Source organism: Nerophis lumbriciformis, linkage group LG03, assembly GCF_033978685.3.
Source record: "Nerophis lumbriciformis linkage group LG03, RoL_Nlum_v2.1, whole genome shotgun sequence".
Taxonomy (NCBI): domain Eukaryota; kingdom Metazoa; phylum Chordata; class Actinopteri; order Syngnathiformes; family Syngnathidae; genus Nerophis; species Nerophis lumbriciformis.
In genome coordinates this window covers 64,012,450-64,036,069 of record NC_084550.2, presented here as the reverse complement: position 1 = coordinate 64,036,069, position 23,620 = coordinate 64,012,450, and the positions used below count along the sequence as shown (strand labels likewise).

At 38.5% G+C, this 23,620-nt stretch overlaps 1 protein-coding gene across 1 annotated transcript in view; it reads right to left on the bottom strand.

The window, feature by feature from the left end:
- The window catches only part of scinlb (scinderin like b), a 74,774-nt gene that overhangs the window by 25,538 nt on the left and 25,616 nt on the right, over nucleotides 1-23,620 (bottom strand). Inside the window, exons 4-8 of the mRNA XM_061941257.2 lie at nucleotides 14,440-14,601; nucleotides 9,757-9,906; nucleotides 7,792-7,881; nucleotides 3,512-3,644; nucleotides 3,330-3,418 (exon numbers count right to left, since the gene is read on the bottom strand). Of these exons, the coding sequence (XP_061797241.2) occupies nucleotides 3,330-3,418; nucleotides 3,512-3,644; nucleotides 7,792-7,881; nucleotides 9,757-9,906; nucleotides 14,440-14,601 (624 nt within the window). The remainder of the gene's footprint in view (nucleotides 1-3,329; nucleotides 3,419-3,511; nucleotides 3,645-7,791; nucleotides 7,882-9,756; nucleotides 9,907-14,439; nucleotides 14,602-23,620) is intronic.

Here is a 23,620-nt window from a genome sequence, read left to right as displayed (position 1 = left end):
AACATGCCTCAAAACAGCAGCTTGGAATTTGGGACATGCTCTCGCTGAGAGAGCATGAGGAGGTTTAGGTGGGCGGGGGCGGTAGGGGATAGCGTATATTGTAGCATCCCGGAAGAGTTAGTGCTGCAAGGGGTTCTGGGTATTTGTTCTGTTGTGTTACGGTGCGGATGTTCTCCCGAAATGTGTTTGTCATTCTTGTTTGGTGTGGGTTCACAGTGTGGCGCATATTTGTAACAGTGTTAAAAGTTGTTTATACGGCCACCCTCAGTGTGACCTGTATGGCTGTTGACCAAGTATGCGTGGCATTCACTTGTGTGTTTGAAAAGCCGTAGATATTATGTGATTGGGCCGACACGCAAATGCAGTGCCCTTAAGGTTTATTGGCGCTCTGTACTTCTCCCTACGTCCGTCTGTGTGGCTAATTTATGTTTTTTTCTTCGCCGACAACCATAATAAAATGATGACGAAACAAAAAAAAAACAAGCAAAAACACCATTTGTGCTATGGCGCCATCTTTTAGACGAGTTCGCTCACCGCAGGTGCTGCTAGGTGAATGTGAATTCCCGCTGTTTAAAGCTTTGAACCGGAAGTAGACGTGCCGTTCTGTCTTCTAGTTGAATGGATTCTCCATTCGTCACTCCAAGCAACTATGGTAAGTTTTACAATATAACTAAAACAATTCTTACCTTCTAAACTGACCCATGTGTGATGTCTGTAGGAGTGTTTTCATGCATACTTGTACGTGCTCTTGTAATGTACTGAAGCTAGCGCCTTTAGCATTAGCTAATATGCTAACACGTTTACGAGTGTCTGTGTTAGTATTATTAACTTACAACAGCATTATTTTTGTGTTGTTTTTCCGTTTGACAAAAACGTCACCGTGGAGTTATTGAGTCTGTTTAGCTGATTGGAAAATTGGAAAGCTAGCTTGCGCAGCTAGTGGGTCCATGACCATGACTTCTGTTTTGTTTGATCAGCCCTTTTACTGCCGTGTTAGAGACACCATTTAGAAACAATCAAGGTATGTAAGTAAACATTTATAAAATATTTATGTGTAAAAAACTTATTTCACAATGTATATATCTCTGGCTTATAGTTAGGTGCGGCTAACATATGGGGGGAAAAAATCCCAAAATGTAGTGGGTGTGGCTTATGTAACGGTGCGCTCTATAGTTCGGAAAATACGGTATTCATATTTACATTGTTCCTTATGGAGAAGTTTGCTTCAATATACAAACTTTTCTACATATGAACCCTGTTCAGGAACCAATAAGTTCGTAAATCAGGGTTTTACCATATTTTACAGTTTTGTTTTTATTTTATTTTTTTAAATGAGTGAGTGTGGCTAACACAATGGCGCCCTCTATTGTCCAGAAAAAACATCATGTAAAGTGTACACGGCAAAAACTGAAATCTAAGTAAGATTAAATATCTCAAATAAGGGTGATATTTGCTTATTTTCTGTCTGATAAGATAATTCTGGTCACTAAGCAGACTTTATGTTAGAGTGTTTTACTTGTTTTAAGTGTTTTGGTCCTAAATTATCTCAGTAAGATATTACAGCTCGTTGCTGAGATTTTCTGACCTATATTGAGTAAAACATGCTTGATGTCACGACGTGGACTATGGTGGGGTTTGTTTTCCCGAGATGCAAGAGAACTGGACCGGACACGGCGTGAAGGTAAATACATGTTTAATTCTTACTATAAAAAGGAACAAACAAAAGGCGCGCACAAGGCGGAGAAAAAACCTGGCTATGAAACAAAAAAACTAGCACAAGGGCAAAACTATGGACATGAAATAAATACACTTACCGTGGCATGGCATGAAGCATAAACTATAGTATCATAGGGTAACAAGGGTAACAAGGGTAGCATGGATATCAGCAGATAGTAGAGGTAATGTCGTCAGGATGACCAACAGAAAATGACAGGCTTAAATAACAGTGACATGATTGGCAACAGGTGCGTGAGTCCAAACAAATGACAGGTGAAACTAATAAGTAACCATGGTGACCAAACGAGGGAGCGTAAACAGGAACTAAAAAGAGTCTTGAACCAACAGGACATAACTAAAGCAAAACATGATCACAAAGACATGACACTTGAAACTAGAATATCAAGTGTTGCAAAGCTGTGTCATCAACACTCACAAGTATAAAACTACTTTTTTAAAGTAATAATTTCTTATTTCAGGCATGAAAAAAAAATCATGACTTTGACACAATTGTGTCTCATATTAAAACAGATGACAGCCAAATGGACTTTGCTGTTTTATTTTCAATGAAACAATAGAAAATACGTACTCATATAGTAGTACTGTTGTTATTAGTGAGAATATACTTATTTTAAGGTATTTTTGGGTTCGTTGAGGTTAGCTAATTAGGGACCGCAATGTCCCTTTGGGACAGAGGACCCTATTGTAATTGTAAGGTTTTATTATTATTATTTCGCCGCCTCTTTGAGCTGTAATTTGACCCCCTTAACATGCTTCAAAACTCCCACATCAGGGCTGGCGAAAATTGCCATCTAATAAAAAAACCAAACCCCAAAACTCGAAATTGCGCTCTAGCGCCCCTTAGGTAAAAAACACAGACAAAACTGCTTGTAACTTGAAGTTGGCAATTCCCCCTTCAAAACAAAAGTTTACTAAACAGTCACTTTTGCCTCTTTGAGCTGTAATTTGACCCCCTTAACATGCTTCAAAACTCACCAAACTGGACACACACATCAGGACTGGCAAAAATTGAGATCTAATAAAAAAAATAACAACCCCAAAACTCAAAATTGCGCTCTAGCGCCCCCTAGGAAGAAAACACAGACACAATTGCTCCTAGGAAGAAAACTCAAGACAAAACTGCCTGTAACTTCCAGTAGGAATGTCTTAGAGACATGAAACAAAAACCTCTATGTAGGTCTCACTTAGACCCATATATTGACAACCCCCAGCATAAATCAACAGGAAGTTTGCAATTCCCCCTTCAAAACAAAAGTTTTGTAAAAACCGGTCACCTTTTTTTAAACATTATCTCCTCTGAGCGCGTTTGTCGTGTCGGCTTCAAACTCGCACAGGAGAGAGATTGAACCCTTCTGATTAAAAGTTGACCAAAGAGTTTTAATTACTGCTCCGGTTTGGATTTTATGTGCCGTCAAAGTCGGTCCCGTCCATCGCTGCTTGCAGCTTTAATTTGACTTGTTTTGGAAAGTCTTGACAAGCCAAATTTTCTTATTCTATTGGCAGATCATTTTGCTTAGTTCAAATAAAAAAAAACTAATTTTTGTTTGTTTTTTCTTGTTATTGAACACTGACTTTTTGCAGTGTAGCACTACCTTTGTCTTGGGGCTGTATCCTTTTTCCTTGATGAACATCTGACCTGCAGACATGGCGGCCTTGCGCTCAGACGAGTTGGCCTTTGGACCTGATTTGAAAACATCAGCATCCATCATTCGACACGATGCCCGTTCACTTTTTTCCTTTGGTGTCGCTGTTATTCACAGGCCAGTGAGGGTACCTTTCCAAACAAATATGTTCGCGTCCACGCCGTTGTCCAGGATGTAGCACTCGTCGGGAGACAACATGGCCTGTTTGAAGGGGCTGCATGGCGCCACGCTGGACAACTTCATGGGACCAGACGCATCCGAGATCTGCAGAGGCATATTTAAAATCATGACAATGCATCCGAACAGAGTGGCCAAGCCATCCATACATGCAGATCAGGCGCGGCGTGTCGGCCCCCCACGGATTTGCATGAATAAGTGCATGTAAAATATCAATGACTGAATGACCCGGCACTCGACATGAAATTTGACTGAAATCTCGTGTCCTGCCCCTTCATGCTCCATCATAGAGAAGATGATAATGACACATTTTCCAAGGAATCCTCATTGTAGATGATGTGTATTTCTGGTCTTGTCATCCTAGGGCAGGGGTCACCAACGTGGTGCCCGCGGGCACCAGGTCGCCCGTAAGGACCAGATGAGTAGCCCGCTGGCCTGTTCTAAAAATAGCTCAAATAGCAGCACTTACCAGTGAGCTGCCTCTATTTTTTAAATTGTATTTATTTACTAGCAAGCTGGTCTTCACTTGTTTGAATAAATGAATTTATTCAAACAAGTGAAGACCAAGTCTTTATGTTATTATTAATAATTGAACGGTTTAAAAGAGGAGAAAACATGAAAAAAATGAAAATTAAATTTTGAAACATAGTTTATCTTCAATTTCGACTCTTTAAAATTCAAAATTCAACCGAAAAAAATAAGAGAAAAACTAGCTAATTCGAATCTTTTTGAAAAAAAAAAAAAAACTTTTTATGGAACATTAGTAATTTTTCCTGATTAAGATTAATTTTTGAATTTTGATGACTGAAGGAAGGAATTTAAAAGGTAAAAAGGTATATGTGTTTAAAAATCCTAAAATCATTTTTAAGGTTGTATTTTTTCTCTAAAATTGTCTTTCTGAAAGTTATAAAAAGCAAAGTAAAATTTTTAATTCTAAGAGAGACAAAACTCAAATAGAATTTGAAAATCCAAGAAAATATTTTAAAGACTTGGTCTTCACTTGTTTAAATAAATGAATTTATTTAAACAAGTGAAGACCAAGTCTTTAAAATATTTCTTTCCTGACAATTTAAATCAATGTTCAAGTACATTTATTTTTTTTATTGTAAAGAATAATAAATACATTTTAATTTAATTCTTCATTTTAGCTTCTGTTTTTTCGACGAAGAATATTTGTGAAATATTTCTTCAAACTTATTATGATTACAATTCAAAAAAAATATTCTGGAAAATCTAAAAAATCTGTAGAATCAAATTTAAATCTTATTTCATTTTTTTTTAATTTCTTTTAAAAATTTTGTTCTGGAAAATCTAGAAGAAAATAATGATTTGTCTTTGTTAGAAATATAGCTTGGTCCAATTTGTTATATATTCTAACAAAGTGCAGATTGCATTTGAACCTATTTAAAACATGTCATCAAAATTCAAAAATTAACCTTAATCAGAACCCCAAAAGGGAATAAGCGGTAGAAAATGGATGGATGGATGGAACCTTAATCAGGAAAAATTACTAATGTTCCATAAATTATTTTTTTAATTTTTTCAAAAAGATTCGAATTAGCTAGTTTTTCTCTTCTTTTTTTCGGTTGAATTTTGAATTTTAAAGAGTCGAAATTGAAGATACACTATGTTTCAAAATTTAATTTAAATTTTTTTCATGATTTCTCCTCTTTTAATTCGTTCAATTATTAATAATACGTAACATAGAGTTAAAGGTAAATTGAGCAAATTGGCTATTTCTGGCAGTTTATTTAAGTGTGTATCAAACTGGTAGCCCTTCGCATTAATCAGTACCCAAGAAGTAGCTCTTGGTTTCAAAAAGGTTGGTGACCCCTGTCCTAGGGCGACACGGCAGTGCGGCTGGATCAAAAGAGACGTCGGAGACGCTTTACTGAACCAAAAGTTGGTTTATTACAAACGAGCGTCATTATACAGGACTGCAGTTCCTGGAGGAGGTGAGGTCAAGAAAATGAGGCACTCCTAACTTGGAGAAACCAAACCATCAGTTTTATATTCCTACCTCCTGACTGTGTGTGTGTGTGCTAAGTCAGGAGAGCGCGTCCTGGCCTAAAGGGGATGTTTGTGTGTAAGTGACTGAAAAAAAAACAGATGCCGCTCGTATCATCGATGCTGTCATTAGGCTAAACATGTAGTCTCTTCTCACGGATAGGGCTATCACCTTGTATACCAAGGTCCAATTTTATTGCCTTTTCTTCTACGAGAACTAATCCAATCCACACACAAATGTCAGTACGAAAGGGCCCTATGTTATTATGTGCCCAAACTGAAATGCTACTATTTACTTTACCCTGATGGTTCACTTTCTCCAAGATGAATATAAGCATTCACCATATGCAAAACGTAATATGAGTTAATTAATTCACTTCATAGCCCTTGTTGCACGGTGTTTGTTTGGAACAATTTGTTATTTTGCACTAAAAACCTTTATTATTGAACAATTTAATTCCATTTAGTACAAACATGCATCAAATTAAATTCCATTTTTATTTAAAATGTATAAAATGTGTTTTCAAAATAAAAATCATGTTTAGGCCCCAATTTAGCTATAGGGGAGGACCTGGCTAAATACAAATACGTGGTAAAAGTTTTCTAAAATAACACCCGTGAATATTATTTCATGATTACAATATACAGTACAGGACTAAAGTTTGGACACACCTTCTCATTCAATGCCTTTTCTTTATTTTCATGACTATTTACATTGTAGATTGTCACTGAAGGCATCAAAACTATGAATGAACACAAAAAAAGGTAATATAACCGAAACATGTTTTATATTCTAGTTTTTTTCAAAATAGCCACCCTTTGCTCGGATTACTGATTTGCACACTCGTTGCATTCTCTGAATGAGCTTCAAGAGGTAGTCACCTGAAATGGTTTCCACTACACAGGTGTCATAGTTGTCATGCCTTCAGTGACAATCTACAATGTAAATAGTCATGAAAATAAAGAAAACGCATTGAAATGAGAAGGTATGTCCAAACTTTTGGCCTGTACTGTATAATGTTATATATAATATAATATTTATTTTTTCATAATTTCCTACGATTCATACCTGTGAAAAGATCTGTGCACCTATAATAAATAGTAGCTTTGACATATTTATACAAGTGGGGGGATTTTTTTAATATGAAAATGATTAGGTGGGTATCTCAGGGCAACTCACAATTCGATTATTGTTCTTGGTGTGACCATTCGATTAAGAATCGACTCTCGATTCCACGTGATTCTCATGATATCATTTTTGTGATATAAATGATCAAACTTTTCAAAAACGGGTTACAGGTTACAAAAGCTCCTCTTAGCTGCTAACATACAGTAGGTCTTATACGTGCAGTGTTCTCCGAAAAAAACGTATTTTTAAAAATTATCGTTTTTAATTTTACTTAGAAAAAATAATAATCAATATAATAAAAGAAAATAGAGCAAGCTGACTCAAACCCAATCCCAGCGTTACAATACTTAAACAGCTGAGAAGACACACAAATACAATTATTTAAAAAAAATAAAATAAAAGCAACAGTATCAATAATACTAATAATAATATCAATATTAGTTGTTTAATGTTTTAATATTCTTAAAAAATAAAAAAATAAAATAATTTGTAACAGTATACATTTTTTAAAAATAAATTCTATAAAATTATGAATCGATTTAAAAATGGAATATATAAAAATGGCAATTTGGATGTAAATAGATTTGTTTTGAGCAGCCCTAAAAATGAAAACTCCTTTTAAACTCGCCTGCAAGGTTAAGTCAACTAAATGAATACATTTTAAAATATTTTCCTGTCAGGGGTACAGTACTGTAAGAATCATTTAGGCTGCATGACCTTTTTGATTCCTTTTGACAATATTTTCAGCACTGGCTTCGAACCCGTGCAGACTGCACAAAAGCACGCAGGTGCACCATTCCGCCACCGGGGACAGTAAAATCCCAAATTTTCGAATTTGAAAAACTCCCAGGATTGCAGTGAAGTGAATTAAATGTATATTCCTACTTCTGAATGGATTTGCAGAAATGTTTGTAAATCCAAGAAATTATTATTATTTTCATGTTTTAGTTCTTACGTGGATTTACTGCTCTTTTGTAGAAAGTGCTTAGCAAAAAGTAGTGGCTGTTAAAATAAGTCCAAGTCGGACGTAAACATGAACGAACAAACGAGCGGTCATCAATAACAATTGGTGTAATGGAATGTAGTAATAGCACGTACCATGTAGAGGGCGCCCTTCTTCCTATTGGAGGCTTCCACTTTGTCATCATCAGGAGTACTTGGAGCAATGGCCCGTTTGGGCCCCAGCACCTACAAGAACCACAGCAGCCCCTCAGAAAAAACATGGCTCTCCAAGCACCACCATAATGAGAAACATTTAAATACAGTTGTGTAGTAGGCCTAAGTATTCATCGAGTACCACCATAATGACAAACATTAAAATACAGTAGCATAGTGGGCCTAAGTATTTATCAAGTACCACTATAATGAGAAATATTAAAATACAGTAGCGAAGTAGGCCTAAGTATTCATCAAGCACCACCATAATGAGAAGCATTAAAATACAGTAGCATAGTAGGCCTAAGTATTCATCGAGTACCACCATAATGAGAAACATTAAAATACAGTAGCGTAGTAGGCCTAATTATTATTCAAATACCACCATGATGAGCAACATTAAAATACAGTAGCGTAGTAGGCATAAATATTCATCAAGCACCATCATAATAAGCAACATTAAAATACAGTAGCGTAGTAGGCCTAAATATTCATCAAGCACCACCATAATGAGCAACATTAAAATACAGTAGCGTAGTAGGCCTAAATATTCATTAAGCACCACCATAATGAGCAACATTAAAATACAGGAGCGTAGTAGGCCTAAGTATTCATCAAGTACCACCATAATGAGCAATGTTAAAATACAGTAGTGTAGTAGGCCTAAGTATTCATCAAGTACCACCAAAATGAGCAACGTTAAAATACAGTAGCATAGTAGGCCTAAGTATTCCTCAAGTACCACTATAATGAGCAACATTAAAATACAGTAGCATAGTAGGCCTAAGTATTCATCAAGTACCACCATAACAAGCAACATTAAAATACAGTAGCGTAGTAGGCCTAAGTATTCCTCAAGTACCACCATAATGAGCAACATTAAAATACAGTAGCATAGTAGGCCTAAGTATTCATCAAGTACCACCATAATGAGGAGCATTAAAATACAGTAGCATAGTGGGCTTAAGTATTTATCAAGTACCACCATAATGAGCAACATTAAAATACAGTAGCGTAGTAGGCCTAAGTATTCCTCAAGTACCACCATAATGTCAAACATTAAAATACAGTAGCATAGTGGGCCTAAGTATTTATCAAGTACCACCATAATGAGCAACGTTAAAATACAGTAGCATAGTGGGCCTAAGTATTTATTAAGTACCACCATAATGAGCAATATTAAAATACAGTAGCATAGTGGGCCTAAGTATTCATCAAGTACCACCATAATGAGAAACATTAAAATACAGCAGCATAGTAGGCCTAAGTATTCATCAAGTACCACCATAATGAGAAACATTAAAATACAGTAGCGTAGTAGGCCTAAGTATTCCTCGAGTACCACCATAATGAGCAACATTAAAATACAGTGGCATAGGAGGCGTAATTATTCATCAAGTACCACCATAATAAGCAACATTAAAATACAGTAGCGTAGTAGGCCTAAGTATTCATCAAGCACCACCATAACGAGCAATATTAAAATACAGTAGCATAGTAGGCCTAAGTATTCATCAAGTACCACCATAATGAGCAACATTAAAATACAGTAGCATAGTAGGCGTAATTATTCATCAAGTACCACCATAATAAGCAACATTAAAATACAGTAGCATAGTAGGCCTAAGTATTTATCAAGTACCACCATAATAAGCAACATTAAAATACTGTAGCGTAGTAGGCCTAATTATTCATTGAAAACAAGGCACCAAGTGTTCACAGGGCAAAGAGTTGGCGTCCAATGGGCCCGTGGGCAGCTGTTTACATTGTGTGTGTTTGTTCCCACGCATCATTAAACCAATCAATCATCAATCGAAGTTTATTGAATAAAGCTGGCAGCTTCTGCCCACAGGAGACCACCTCGGGACTCCAACATCCAGAGGGTGACAAGATGAACCACGTTGTTACCTCCAGGATGGCTGCAGGCTCATCGCCCTCGTCCACCATGTGCAGCCGGGCTCGGCCGTTCCTCTCGTTGTCCCTGATGTCGATGGCCACCTGGGAGGCCTTCAGCCTCTCGAAGCGGTTAGACTCGCTGCCACACCACTGATACACCTCCTGGGGACACCAGAAGAGACCACATTTACTGGTCACATGACATCTGGCTCCGCAATATATCAGCCTTTGTATTGTGACATCTTACAGCAGGGCTGTCAAACTCAAATACAGAGTGGGCCAAAATGTAAAACTGAACAAAGCCGCGGGCCAAAATTGAACAAATGAACCTTTTAATAGGGACCCAAACAAGCTTTGCATTGAATATTGATATAACTTTATAGTGACATGCAAAATCGAGTTTCAAATAATAATAATTTAAAAATATCAATGGCATATCAAATAAAATTTAAATAAAAATTGAATGCATCTTTTCTATTTGCAGCTTTCTGAGGTAAATATCAAAATAAACTTTTTCCACAGGCTAATAATACATTTGAAAATAAAATAACAATAATGAATGAATCGAACATTCAAGCCTTAAAGTAGCAAGAGAAAGTGCATGAATAAAATGTTAATTATTGCTCAGGTTGCTACACTGATTGGCTTTAACACTGAATATGGAACAAGCAACGCTTATATAACTTAATAGTGCAAAATCAACTTTCCAAAAACAAACGAAAAAACATCAATGGTATATTAAATACAATTTAAATAAAAAATGTAATGCCTCTTTTCTATTTGCAGCCTTCTGAGGTAAATATCAACATTAACTTGGTGGGCGGGGGCGGGGGCGGGGTTTGGTGGTAGCGGGAGGTGTATATTGTAGCGTCCCGGAAGAGTTAGTGCTGCAAGGGATTCTGGGTATTTGTTCTGTTGTGTTTATGTTGTGCTACGGTGCGAATGTTCTCCCGAAATGTGTTTGTCATTCTTGTTTGGTGTGGGTTCACAGTGTGGCGCATATTTGTAACAGTGTTAAAGTTGTTTATACGGCCACCCTCAGTGTGACCTGTATGGCTGTTGACCAAGTATGGTTTGCATTCACTTGTGTGCGTGTAAAAGCCGCATATATTATGTGACTGGGCCGGCACGCTGTTTGTATGGAGAGAAAGCGGACGTGACGACAGGTTGTAGAGGACGTTGAAGGCAGTGCCTTTAAGGCACGCCCCAAAATAATGTTGTCCGGGTGGAAATCGGGAGAAATTCGGGAGAACGGTTGCCCCGGGAGATTTTTGGAAGGGGCACTCCCGGGAAAATCGGGAGTGTTGGCAAGTATGAGTATTAGCGGTGAATGCGGTGGTATATATATATCTATATATATATCTATATATATGTATATATATATAATGTATATATATGTATATATATATATGTATATATATATGTATATATACATATATATACATATATATATATATATACTCCGCTCCAAATTGACATTTGTTGAGCACTGTACGACGATCAGAAATGGAAAAATTCAACATCGACTACTCCACGAAGAACATTCCCATACCCGCGCAGAATGACTACAAGCTAAGGCTCATAGAAAAGACGGAACACTTCCTAAGAAGGATGCGGTGGAAAGCACATTTTTTCCTCCACCCTGAAACAAAAGGAATGCAAAAGGAAACTTACGGATTCAAATCTACCAAGAACCCACCCACAGTTGAGGAACTAAAGGATTTTGAGAACGACATGCTCAAGCCAATCCGCAACCCACTCCTCACCAAGCTGAAAAATGACAAGGAGCGCATCAAGAAAGTAAACAACCTCATCATAGCTGCCGATAAAACCACAAACTTCTACAGAATGGACATACCAGAACACCACACCTTACTGGACAGAAGCATCACCAAATCATACAAAAAAGCGCAACCCAACACCTTACAGAACATCCACCTGGAAAATAAAAGGATCGCGGCTGAACTGGACATCGAGGACAGGGTGGACGCCACAGCCAACAAGGAAGCCTTCATCACATTGAAGGACCACAAACCCAACTTCACAAATAACCCAACATGCCGACTAATAAACCCAACTAAATCTGAAATAGGAAAAATCAGCAAAATAATCCTGGACAGAGTCAAAACAAAAATCAAGGACAAAACACCACTCAACCAATGGAGAAATACAGCAGCAGTAATCAAATGGTTCAACAACATCCAAGACAAACAACAGCACAACTTTATCTCCTTTGATATCGAGGAATTTTACCCTTCCATCACGCAAGACCTACTGACTCAAGCACTAGACTTCGCCTCAGACTACGACTCAATCACAGGCAACGAAAGAAACATCATCATCCACGCAAAAAACTCCATTCTCATCCACAACAGTACACCATGGCAAAAAAAGAACAATGCAACATTTGACGTCACTATGGGAAGTTTTGACGGAGCAGAAACGTGTGAACTCGTTGGGAGTTTCCTCCTCTCCCAGCTCGCTAGCCTCAATCTGAACCTTGGTATTTACCGTGATGACGGACTGGCAGTGTGTCGCGCCTCACCAAGGAGCAGCGAGAATACCAAGAAGCGCATATGCCAAATTTTCAAAGAGAACGGCCTACGGATCACGATTGAAGCCAACAAGCAAACCGTCAACTTCCTTGACGTCACTTTCAACCTGAGAAATAACAGCTACCAACCATTCACGAAACCCAACACAACACTCCAATACGTGCACCATGACAGCAACCACCCACCCACCACCACGAAAAGAATACCTACCGGAATCAATAAAAGGCTATCGATGCTGTCATCTAGCAAAGCTGAATTTGACCAAGCAACCCCCCCGTACCAAAAAGCCCTTGATGAAAGCGGATACAATTTCACCCTCACCTATGAACCCACGCCAGGAAACCAGCCAAAAAAGAACAGAAAACGGAACGACATCATCTGGTACAACCCCCCATACAGCAAAAACGTCTCAACGAACATTGGACACAAATTCCTCAATCTGATTGACAAACACTTTCCCAAAGACAACATCCTAAGAAAAGTATTCAACAAGAACAACATTAAATTGAGCTACAGCTGCATGAACAATATACGACAAATCATCTCAAACCACAACAAAACAATTGCAAATGAGCTGTCGGCCCTCAGACAGAGCGACTCCAAAACCAACAAAGGATGTAATTGTCGAAAGAAACCTGATTGCCCCCTCAACGGGGGGTGCTTACAAACATCAGTTGTCTACCAATCTAAGGTAATACGCAAGGACATTAACACATCCGACACATATGTAGGATTAACCGAGGGAGAATTCAAAACCAGATGGAACAATCACAAGGCTTCTTTCAGGAACAAAAACCTGCGAAATACCACAGAACTCAGCAAACACATTTGGGACCTCAAAGACAATAATGTTGAATATTCAATAACATGGCAAATTCTTGCATCCAGCACACCTTACAATAGTGGTAATAAAAGATGCAACCTATGCTTGAAAGAGAAACTGTTTATTATTTACCGTCCAGACCTGTCATCCCTCAACAAGCGCAGCGAAATTGTAACAACATGCCGCCATAGACGGAAACACCTCCTAGGTAACACATGAGCCAATCACCACGCCCCTAGGCCAGCCTGTACCCACCCACTCTGTGCCCTATATAAACCATGGTATGCGAATGCTCCCATTAAAATCTCCTGACGATTGAGGGTACCCCCCCTCATGAAACAGGCCTGGAGAGATGAAATAGTCTTGTGATTTTTTTCCCACACATACATATATATATATATATATATATATATATATATATATATATATATATATATATATATATATATATATATATATATATATATATATATATATATATATATATGTATATATATATATATATATATATATATATGTGTGTATATATATGTATACATATATATATATGTACATATATATATATGTGTGTATATATATATATATATATATGTATACATTCATATATATATATACATATATATATATATATATATATATATACATATGCATATACATATACATATATGTATATATATGTGTATATATATATATATACATATATATGTGTGTATATATATATATATATATATATATATGTATACATATATATATATATATATATATATACATATACATATACATATATATATATATATATATATATATATATATATATATATATATATATATATATATATATATATATATATATATATATATATATGTATGCAATTGCTCTGTTTATTGCAGTTCTGAGTGTTGCTGGGTCAGGTTTGGTTTTGGAATTGGATTGCATTGTTATGGTATTGCTGTGTATTGTTTTGTTGGATTGATTAATTAAAAAAAAAATAATAGTAAAAAAATAAAATAAAAAAAATGCAAAAAATAAAAAAATTGATTTTTTAAAAATGAGAATCGATTCTGAATCGCACAACGTGAGAATCGCGATTCGAATTTGAATCGATTTTTTCCCACACCCCTAATATATATATATATGTATATATATATATATATATACATATATATTTTATGTATAAATATATATATATGTATATATATATATGTATATATATATATATATATATATATATATATATATATATATATATATATATATATATATATATATATATATATATATATATGTATATACAAAGTGAGTAGATAGTGTGTTACCTTTCCCAGGTCAACAATGAAGCAGTCTCCCTTGTTGAAGTTGGACCAGGACATGTCCACCTCGGTGGCTCTGATGGCCCTGCGACCTTTGATGTGCAGCAGACGTTTGACGTTCATGTCGTTGGTCACCACGTGTTGAAAACCAGACGCCACGCCACCTTTCTGCCAGAAAAGAATACACAAGTGGTTAAATATGGACTTATTAGAAAGAAGCACACTCTAAAGGGGGCAAGAAGGTCAAATTGGAGGACGTAATTGCAGCTCAGCCCAAAAGTATCCATCAATAAGAGTTTTAAAGTTTCAAAATGATCAACGTTTCTGTTTTCTGTTGCCACGGCGACTTCATAAGATGTTTGCTATGTCTACTTTTTGCACAAGATGCTCTTCCTGACACAACCCTCCTGCTAGACTGGGCTTGGGACCAGACCTGGACATGTTCAATGGCCGGGTGCACGAAAGGCAGCAGCGTGGTCCGTTACACCATCAGGGTCCTAAATGTCATTCGTTTAGACCTTTTGAGGTGGGAGGTCCATTTTCAGAGCTGCTAAGCTAACTTCAGCAATGTGATTTGATTTTTAATCACAGGCTATACCAGTGCTTCTATTGCGCCCCCCCGGGAAGAACTTACTGTGCAACTATAAATAATATAATGTGCCTATAAAAATGTTAGAAGTACTGTACTGTTTGCCGCTATTTTTTTTCCCTACACTTTATACCCTGTGGTTATACAAACCCCGTTTCCATATGAGTTGGGAAATTGTGTTAGATGTAAATATAAACGGAATACAATGATTTGCAAATCCTTTTCAACCCATATTCAATTGAATGCACTACAAAGACAACATATTTGATGTTCAAACTCATAAACTTTATTTTTTATTTTTTGCAAATAATAATTAACTTAGAATTTCATGGCTGCAACATGTGCCAAAGGAGTTGGAAAATGGCATGTTCACCACTGTGTTACATGGCCTTTCCTTTTAACAACACTCAGTAAACGTTTGGGAACCAAGAAGACACATTTTTTTAAGCTTCTCAGGTGGAATTCTTTCCCATTCTTGCTTGATGTACAGCTTAAGTTGTTCAACAGTCCGGGGGTCTCCGTTGTGGTATTTTAGGCTTCATAATGCGCCACACATTTTCAATGGGAGACAGGTCTGGACTACAGGCAGGCCAGTCTAGTACCCGCACTCTTTTACTATGAAGCCACGTTGATGTAACACGTGGCTTGGCATTGTCTTGCTGAAATAAGCAGGGGCGTCCATGGTAACGTTGCTTGGATGGCAACATATGTTGCTCCAAAACCTGTATGTACCTTTCAGCATTAATGGTGCCTTCACAGATGTGTAAGTTACCCATGTCTTGGGCACTAATACACCCCCATACCATCACAGATGGTATGGTGGTACGGTCCTGCTAAACACCGACATTTATTTAATAATACCACCTTAACATTTGACAACCAAACAATTACACAAGGCGAATCAGTAAAGAATCTGGGTATTATTTTCGACCCAACTCTCTCGTTTGAATCACACATTAAGAGTGTTACTAAAACGGCCTTCTTTCATCTCCGCAATATCGCTAAAATTCGTTCTATTTTATCCACTAGCGACGCTGAGATCATTATTCATGCGTTCGTTACGTCTCGTCTCGATTACTGTAACGTATTATTTTCGGGTCTCCCTATGTCTAGCATTAAAAGATTACAATTGGTACAAAATGCGGCTGCTAGACTTTTGTCAAGAACAAGAAAGTTTGATCATATTACGCCTATACTGGCTCACCTGCACTGGCTTCCTGTGCACTTAAGATGTGACTTTAAGGTTTTACTACTTACGTATAAAATACTACACGGTCTAGCTCCGTCCTATCTTGTCGATTGCATTGTACCATATGTCCCGGCAAGAAATTTGCGTTCAAAGAACTCCGGCTTATTAGTGATTCCCAGAGCCCAAAAAAAGTCTGCGGGCTATAGAGCGTTTTCCATTCGGGCTCCAGTACTATGGAATGCCCTCCCGGTAACAGTTAGAGATGCTACCTCAGTAGAAGCATTTAAGTCCCATCTTAAAACTAATTTGTATACTCTAGCCTTTAAATAGCCCCCCTGTTAGACCAGTTGATCTGCCGTTTCTTTTCTTTTCTCCTCTGCTCCCCTTTTCCTTGAGGGGGGGGGGCACAGGTCCGGTGGCCATGGATGAAGTGCTGGCTGTCCAGAGTCGGGACCCGGGGTGGACCGCTCGCCTGTGCATCGGCTGGGAACATCTCTGCGCTGCTGACCCGTCTCCGCTCGGGATGGTGTCCTGCTGGCCCCACTATGGACTGGACTTTTACTATTATGTTGGATCCACTATGGACTGGACTCTCACAATATTATGTTAGACCCACTCGACATCCATTGCTTTCGGTCTCCCCTAGAGGGGGGGGGGTTACCCACATATGCGGTCCTCTCCAAGGTTTCTCATAGTCATTCACATCGACGTCCCACTGGGGTGAGTTTTTCCTTGCCCTTATGTGGGCTTTGTACCAAGGATGTCGTTGTGGCTTGTGCAGCCCTTTGAGACACTTGTGATTTAGGGCTATATAAAAAAAGATTGATTGATTGATTGACAGATGCTGGCTTTTCAACTTTGCGCCTATTACAATCCGGATGGTTCTTTTCCTCTTTGGTCCGGAGGACACGACGTCCACAGTTTCCAAAAACAATTTGAAATGTGGACTCGTCAGACCACAGAACACTTTTCCGCTTTGCATGAGTCCATCTTAGATGAGCTTTAGGCCCAGCAAAGCCGACGGCGTTACTGGGTGTTGTTGATAAACGGTTTTCGCCTTGCATAGGAGAGTTTTAACTTGCACTTACAGATGTAGCGACCAACTGTAGTTACTGACAGTGGGTTTATGAAGTGTTCCTGAGCCCATGTGGTGATATCCTTTACACACTGATGTCGCTTGTTGATGCAGTACAGCCTGAGGGATCGAAGGTCACGGGCTTAGCTGCTTACGTGCAGTGATTTCTCCAGATTCTCTGAACCCTTTGATGATATTACGGACCGTAGATGGTGAAATCCCTAAATTCCTTGCAATAGCTGGTTGAGAAAGGTTTTTCTTAAACTGTTCAACAATTTGCTCACGCATTTGTTGACAAAGTGGTGACCCTCGCCCCATCCTTGTTTGTGAATGACTGAGCATTTCATGGAATCTACTTTTATACCCAATCATGGCACCCACCTGTTCCCAATTCGCCTGTTCACCTGTGGGATTTTCCAAATAAGTGTTTGATGAGCATTCCTCAACTTTATCAGTATTTATTGCCACCTTTCCCAACTTCTTTGTCACGTGTTGCTGGCATCAAATTCTACAGTTAATGATTATTTGCAAAAAAAAAAAAAAAAAGGTTAACAGTTTGAACATCAAATATGTTGTCTTTGTAGGATATTCAATTGAATATGGGTTGAAAATGATTTGCAAATCATTATATTCCGTTTATATTTACATCTAACACAATTTCCCAACTCATATGGAAACGGGGTTTGTAAAACGGCGCCGCCAATTCATGGATTTTTCTTCGCCGACGGCCATAAAGCAAATAGTTTTCAATTAAACATGCAAAGACACTAGAATGGTGTTATTGTTTGTGCTACGGCGCCATCTTTTGGAGGAGTTCGCTCACTGCAGGTGCAGCTGCCTGCAAGTGTTTAAAGCTTTGAACTGGAAGCAGAAGTGCCGTTTAGTCCTTTAGTCGTCTGTCGCGTTTCAACTCGTATGGATTCTTCATTCATCACACCAAGCAATGTTTGTAAGTTTTACAATATAACTAAAACAATTCGTACTTACTAAACCATCCCATGTGTGATGTCTGTAGGAGTGTTTTCATGCAGCTGCTATCGTAATGTAATCAAACTAGCATTGTTTGCATTAGCTAATATACTAACACATTTACAAGAGTGTGTTAGTATTATTAAATTATATTGGCATTATTTTTGTATTGTTTCAGTTTGAAAAATTCCTCAGTAAATTCACCAAAACGTCACCGTGTAGTTATTGAGTCTGTTTAGCTGATTGGGCAGCTTACTTGCGCATGACGACGACTTCTGTTTTGTTTGATCAGCCGTTTTACTGCCTTGTTACAGACACCGTTTGGAAACAATTAAGGTATGTAAATAAACATTTCCAAAATCTTTATGTGTAAATAACTCATTTCACAACGTATATATCTGCACCTTGGGGAAAAATCCTAAAATATAGTGGGTGCGGCTTATGTACCGGTGCTCTCTATAGTCCGGGAAATATGGTATTCATATTTACATTGTTCCTTATGGAGAAGTTTGTTTCAATATACTAACTTTTCTACATACAAACCCTGTTCTAGAACCAATTAAGTTTGTAAATCAGGGTTATATCATATTTTACTGTTGTGCTTTTAGTGCTGCTGGGTGAAAGTGAATTCCTGCTGTTTAAAGCTTTGAACCGGAAGTAGAAGTGCTGTTTTATCTTCTAATCGTCCACGCTTAGTTGGATTCTTCATTCATCCCTCCAAGCAACGTCTGTAAGTGTTACAATTAGAGATGTCCGATAATTGCTTTTTTGCCGATATCCGACATTCCGATATTGTCCAACTCGTAATTACCGATTCCGATATCAACCGATACCGATATATACAGTCGTGGAATTAACACATTATTATGCCTAATTTTGTTGTGATGCCCCGCTGGATGCATTAAACAATGTAACAAGGTTTTCCAAAAATAATTCAACTCAATTTATGGAAAAAAAATGCCAACATGGCACTGCCATATTTATTATTGAAGTCACAAAGTGCATTATTTTTTTTAACATGCCTCAAAACAGCAGCTTGGAATTTGGGACATGCTCTCTCAGGTTGAGGTGGACGGGGTTGAGTTGGGGGTAGCGGGGGGTGTATATTGTAGCGTCCCGGAAGAGTTGGTGCTGCAAGGGCTTCTGGGTATTTGTTCTGTTGTGTTTATGTTGTGTTACGGTGCGGATGTTCTCCCTTAAATGTGTTTGTCATTCTTGTTTGGTGTGGGTTCAGAGTGTGGCGCATATTTGGAACAGTGTTAAAGTTGTTTATACGGCCACCCTCAGTGTGACCTGTATGGCTGTTGACCAAGTATGCATTGCATTCACTTGTGTGTGTGAAAAGCCGTACATGTGGTGTGATTGGGCCGGCACGCAAAGGCACGCCTCCAATATTGTTGTCTGGGTGGAAATCGGGAGAAATTTGGCAGAATGGTTGCCCCGGGAGATTTTTGGGAGGGGCACTGAAATTCGGGAGTCTCCCGGGAAAATCGGGAGGGTTGGCAAGTATGACTGGGGGACGCGACTGCTCTGTACTTCTCCCTACGTCCGTGTACCACTCCGTACAGCGGCCTTTTAAAAAGTCATAAATTGTACTTTTTGAAACCGATACCGATAATTTCCGATATCACATTTTAAAGCATTTATCGGCATCTCTCGAAACAATATAACTATAACAATTTTTACTTACCAAACCATCCCACGTGTGATGTCTGTAGGAGTGTTTTTATGCATATTTGTACATGCTATCATAATGTAATCAGGATAGCATCGGTAGCATTAGCTAATACGCTGACACGTTTACCAGTGTCTGTGTTAGTATTATTAACTTACATTCTTTTTGTATTGTTTCAGTTTCACAAATTCCTCAGTAAACTCACCAAAACGTCACCGTGGAGTTATTGAGTCTGTTTAGCTCAGGGGTCGGCAACCCAAAATGTTGAAAGAGCCTTATTGGACCAAAAATACAAAAACAAATCTGTCTGGAGCCGCAAAAAATTAAAAGCCATATTACATACAGATAGTGTGTCATGAGATATAAATTGAATTAATATGACTTAAAGGAAACTAAATGACCTCAAATATAGCTACAAATGAGGCATAATGATGCAATAAGTACATATAGCTAGCCTATAGCTAGCATGTTAGCATCGATTAGCTTGCAGTCATGCAGTGACCAAATATGTCTGATTAGCACTCCACACAAGTCAATAACATCAACAAAACTCACCTTTGTGCATTCATGCACAACGTTAAAAGTTTGGTGGACAAAATGAGACAGAAAAAGAAGTGGCATAAAACACGTCCTAGAAAGTCGGAGAAAGTTATACATGTAAACAAACTACGGTGAGTTCAAGGACCGCCAAAATTAGTAGGACAAAACGGCGCTCGCCAAATACTCGAATCAGTGAGGCATGTTTAATATAAACCGTGTGCTTTATAACAATTAAGGAGGTTTGCGTCATGTTTGTCCTTCTACGGAAACCATATTAAAACAATTTTTCATACATTTTTGAAAAAGCTCCAGAGAGCCACTAGGGCAGCGCCGCCCTAGTGGCTCTGTGGAGCTTTTTCAAAAAATGTATGAAAAATGGAAAAAGATGAGGGGAAAAAAATATATTTTGGTTTTAATATGGTTTCTGTAGGAGGACAAACATGACACAAACCTCCCTAATTGTTGCAAAGCACACTGTTTATATTAAACATGCTTCACTGATTCGAGTATTTGGCGAGCGCCGTTTTGTCCTACTAATTTTGGCGGTCCTTGAACTCACCGTAGTTTGTTTACATGTATAACTTTCTCCAACTTTCTAGGACGTGTTTTATGCCACTTCTTTTTCTGTCTCATTTTGTCCATCAAACTTTTAAGGTTGTGCATGAAAGGTGAGTTTTGTTGATGTTATTGACTTGTGTGGAGTGCTAATCAGACATATTTGGTCACTGCAAGCTAATCGATGCTAACAGGCTATTTAGGCTAGCTATATGTGCATATTGCATCATTATGCCTCATTTGTCGCTATATTTGAGGTCATTTAGTTTCCTTTAAGTCCTCTTAATTCCATGACTCACTATCTGTATGTAATATGGCTTTTAATTTTTTGCGGCTCCAGACAGATTTGTTTTTGTATTTTTGGTCCAATATGGCTCTTTCAACATTTTGGGTTGCCGACCCCTGCACTAGGGCGGCGCTAAAGAGCCGCATGCGGCTCTAGAGCCGCGGGTTGCCGACCCCTGGTTTAGCTGATTGGAGAGCTAGCTTGCGCAGCTATTGGGTCCATGACGAGGACTTCTGTTTTGTTTGATCAGCCGTTTTACTGCCTTGTTACAGACACCGTTTGGAAACGATTAAGGTATGTAAATAAACATTTTAAAAATATTTCTGCCTAAATAACTCACTTCAGAACGTATATATCTGCGGTTTTTAGTCCGGGGCGGATCAAATTTGGAATTAAAAAAAAAAAAAATTTAGTGGGTGCAGCTCATACAGCAAAAAAGGGTCTTTTTCCATGAGTTCAGTGTTAGGATTCATACTAAGTCGGATGACTTCACGAGAGAAGGACCTTTTAGCAAGGTGAGGAGAGATTGAACTTTACACTTTTGCAATAAAACCTCAAAGAGCAGTCGGATAAGGACGTGTCCTGACCGAGTGTCAATCATCTAATGAGTTGTGGAGAGAAAAGAGGACCAACGGCGTTGCATCTTGGGGGGCAGACGGGTCTCGTAAAGGGTCGTCCTTTGTGAAGCCATGAAGCAGAAGAGAATTTACAAGTCATGCAAATGAGCAACAGGCACGCTCAGAAGAAGAAAAAAACTTTGGAGTCGCTGGGAACAAAAACAAAGTTTCTTGCTGTGGAACAAAATGTGCGCCTTTGCCCACAGGGTCTGGAGGAGTGTCTTCTAAGTGAAACCACACTCGCCAGGCCCAGAATGTTCCATGGCAACAATGTGGCCTGTGTTTGTTCTGATGGAAAATATGTTCCCTCGACCAGAACTATGAGGAGAATGGAAGAACCCACTTCTTCTCCTCCTCATATTCGGAGGCACGGCGAACGCACGTTTATCTGCTGGAGCGAATGCTTTCAAACAAATGCATGATTATTTTCTTTCTGCAGAGAGATGTGGAACTAATTATAGGCAAAGTTAGCAGGAAGTGAGGGTTGAATTTTTTAGGCAACCACAAACAGACGGGCATTGAAGAAGCAGCTTTACAGCACACGTGAGACGCCTCAGTCACGGACACGCCCTGGCATGTGTGTGGACTTTGGACTTATTAGCCTAAAGTAACTAAGCCACTAAGTGCACCTGGTGATCAAACTGTGTCCATATAGTTATGTCTAAGAGAGGCTAGTTCCATTTCAGTGATCTAAAAAAACTATTATTATTACATTTGTTATATTTCATCCCGCCACTGTTCACCTGGCAGCATGATTATACAAACCCCGTTTCCATATGAGTTGGGAAATTGTGTTAGATGTAAATATAAACGGAATACAATGATTTGCGAATCCTTTTCAACCCATATTCAGTTGAATGCACTACAAAGACAAGATATTTCATGTTCAAACTCATAAATTTTACTTTTTTTTGCAAATAATAATTAACTTCGAATTTCATGGCTGCAACACGTGCCAAAGTAGTTGGGAAAGGGCATGTTCACCACTGTGTTACATGGCCTTTCCTTTTAACAACACTCAGTAAACGTTTGGGAACTGAGGGGACACCTTTTTTAAGCTTCTCAGGTGGAATTCTTTCAGCTTAAGTTGTTCAACAGTCCGGGGGTCTCCGTTGTGGTATTTTAGGCTTCATAATGCGCCACACATTTTCAATGGGAGACAGGTCTGGACTACAGGCAGGCCAGTCTAGTACCCGCACTCTTTTACTATGAAGCCACATTGATGTAACACGTGGCTTGGCATTGTCTTGCTGAAATAAGCAGGGGCGTCCATGGTAACGTTGCTTGGATGGCAACATATGTTGCTCCAAAACCTGTATGTACCTTTCAGCATTAATGGCGCCTTCACAGATGTGTAAGTTACCCATGTCTTGGGCACTAATACACCCCCTTACCATCACAGATGCTGGCTTTTCAACTTTGCGCCTATAACAATCCGGATGATTCTTTTCCTCTTTGGTCCGGAGGACACGACGTCCACAGTTTCCAAAAACAATTTGAAATGTGGACTCGTCAGACCACAGAACACTTTTCCACTTTGTATCAGTCCATCTTAGATGAGCTCAGGCCCAGCGAAGCCGACGGCGTTTCTGGGTGTTGTTGATAAACGGTTTTCGCCTTGCATAGGAGAGTTTTAACTTGCACTTACAGATGTAGCGACCAACTGTAGTTACTGACAGTGGGTTTCTGAAG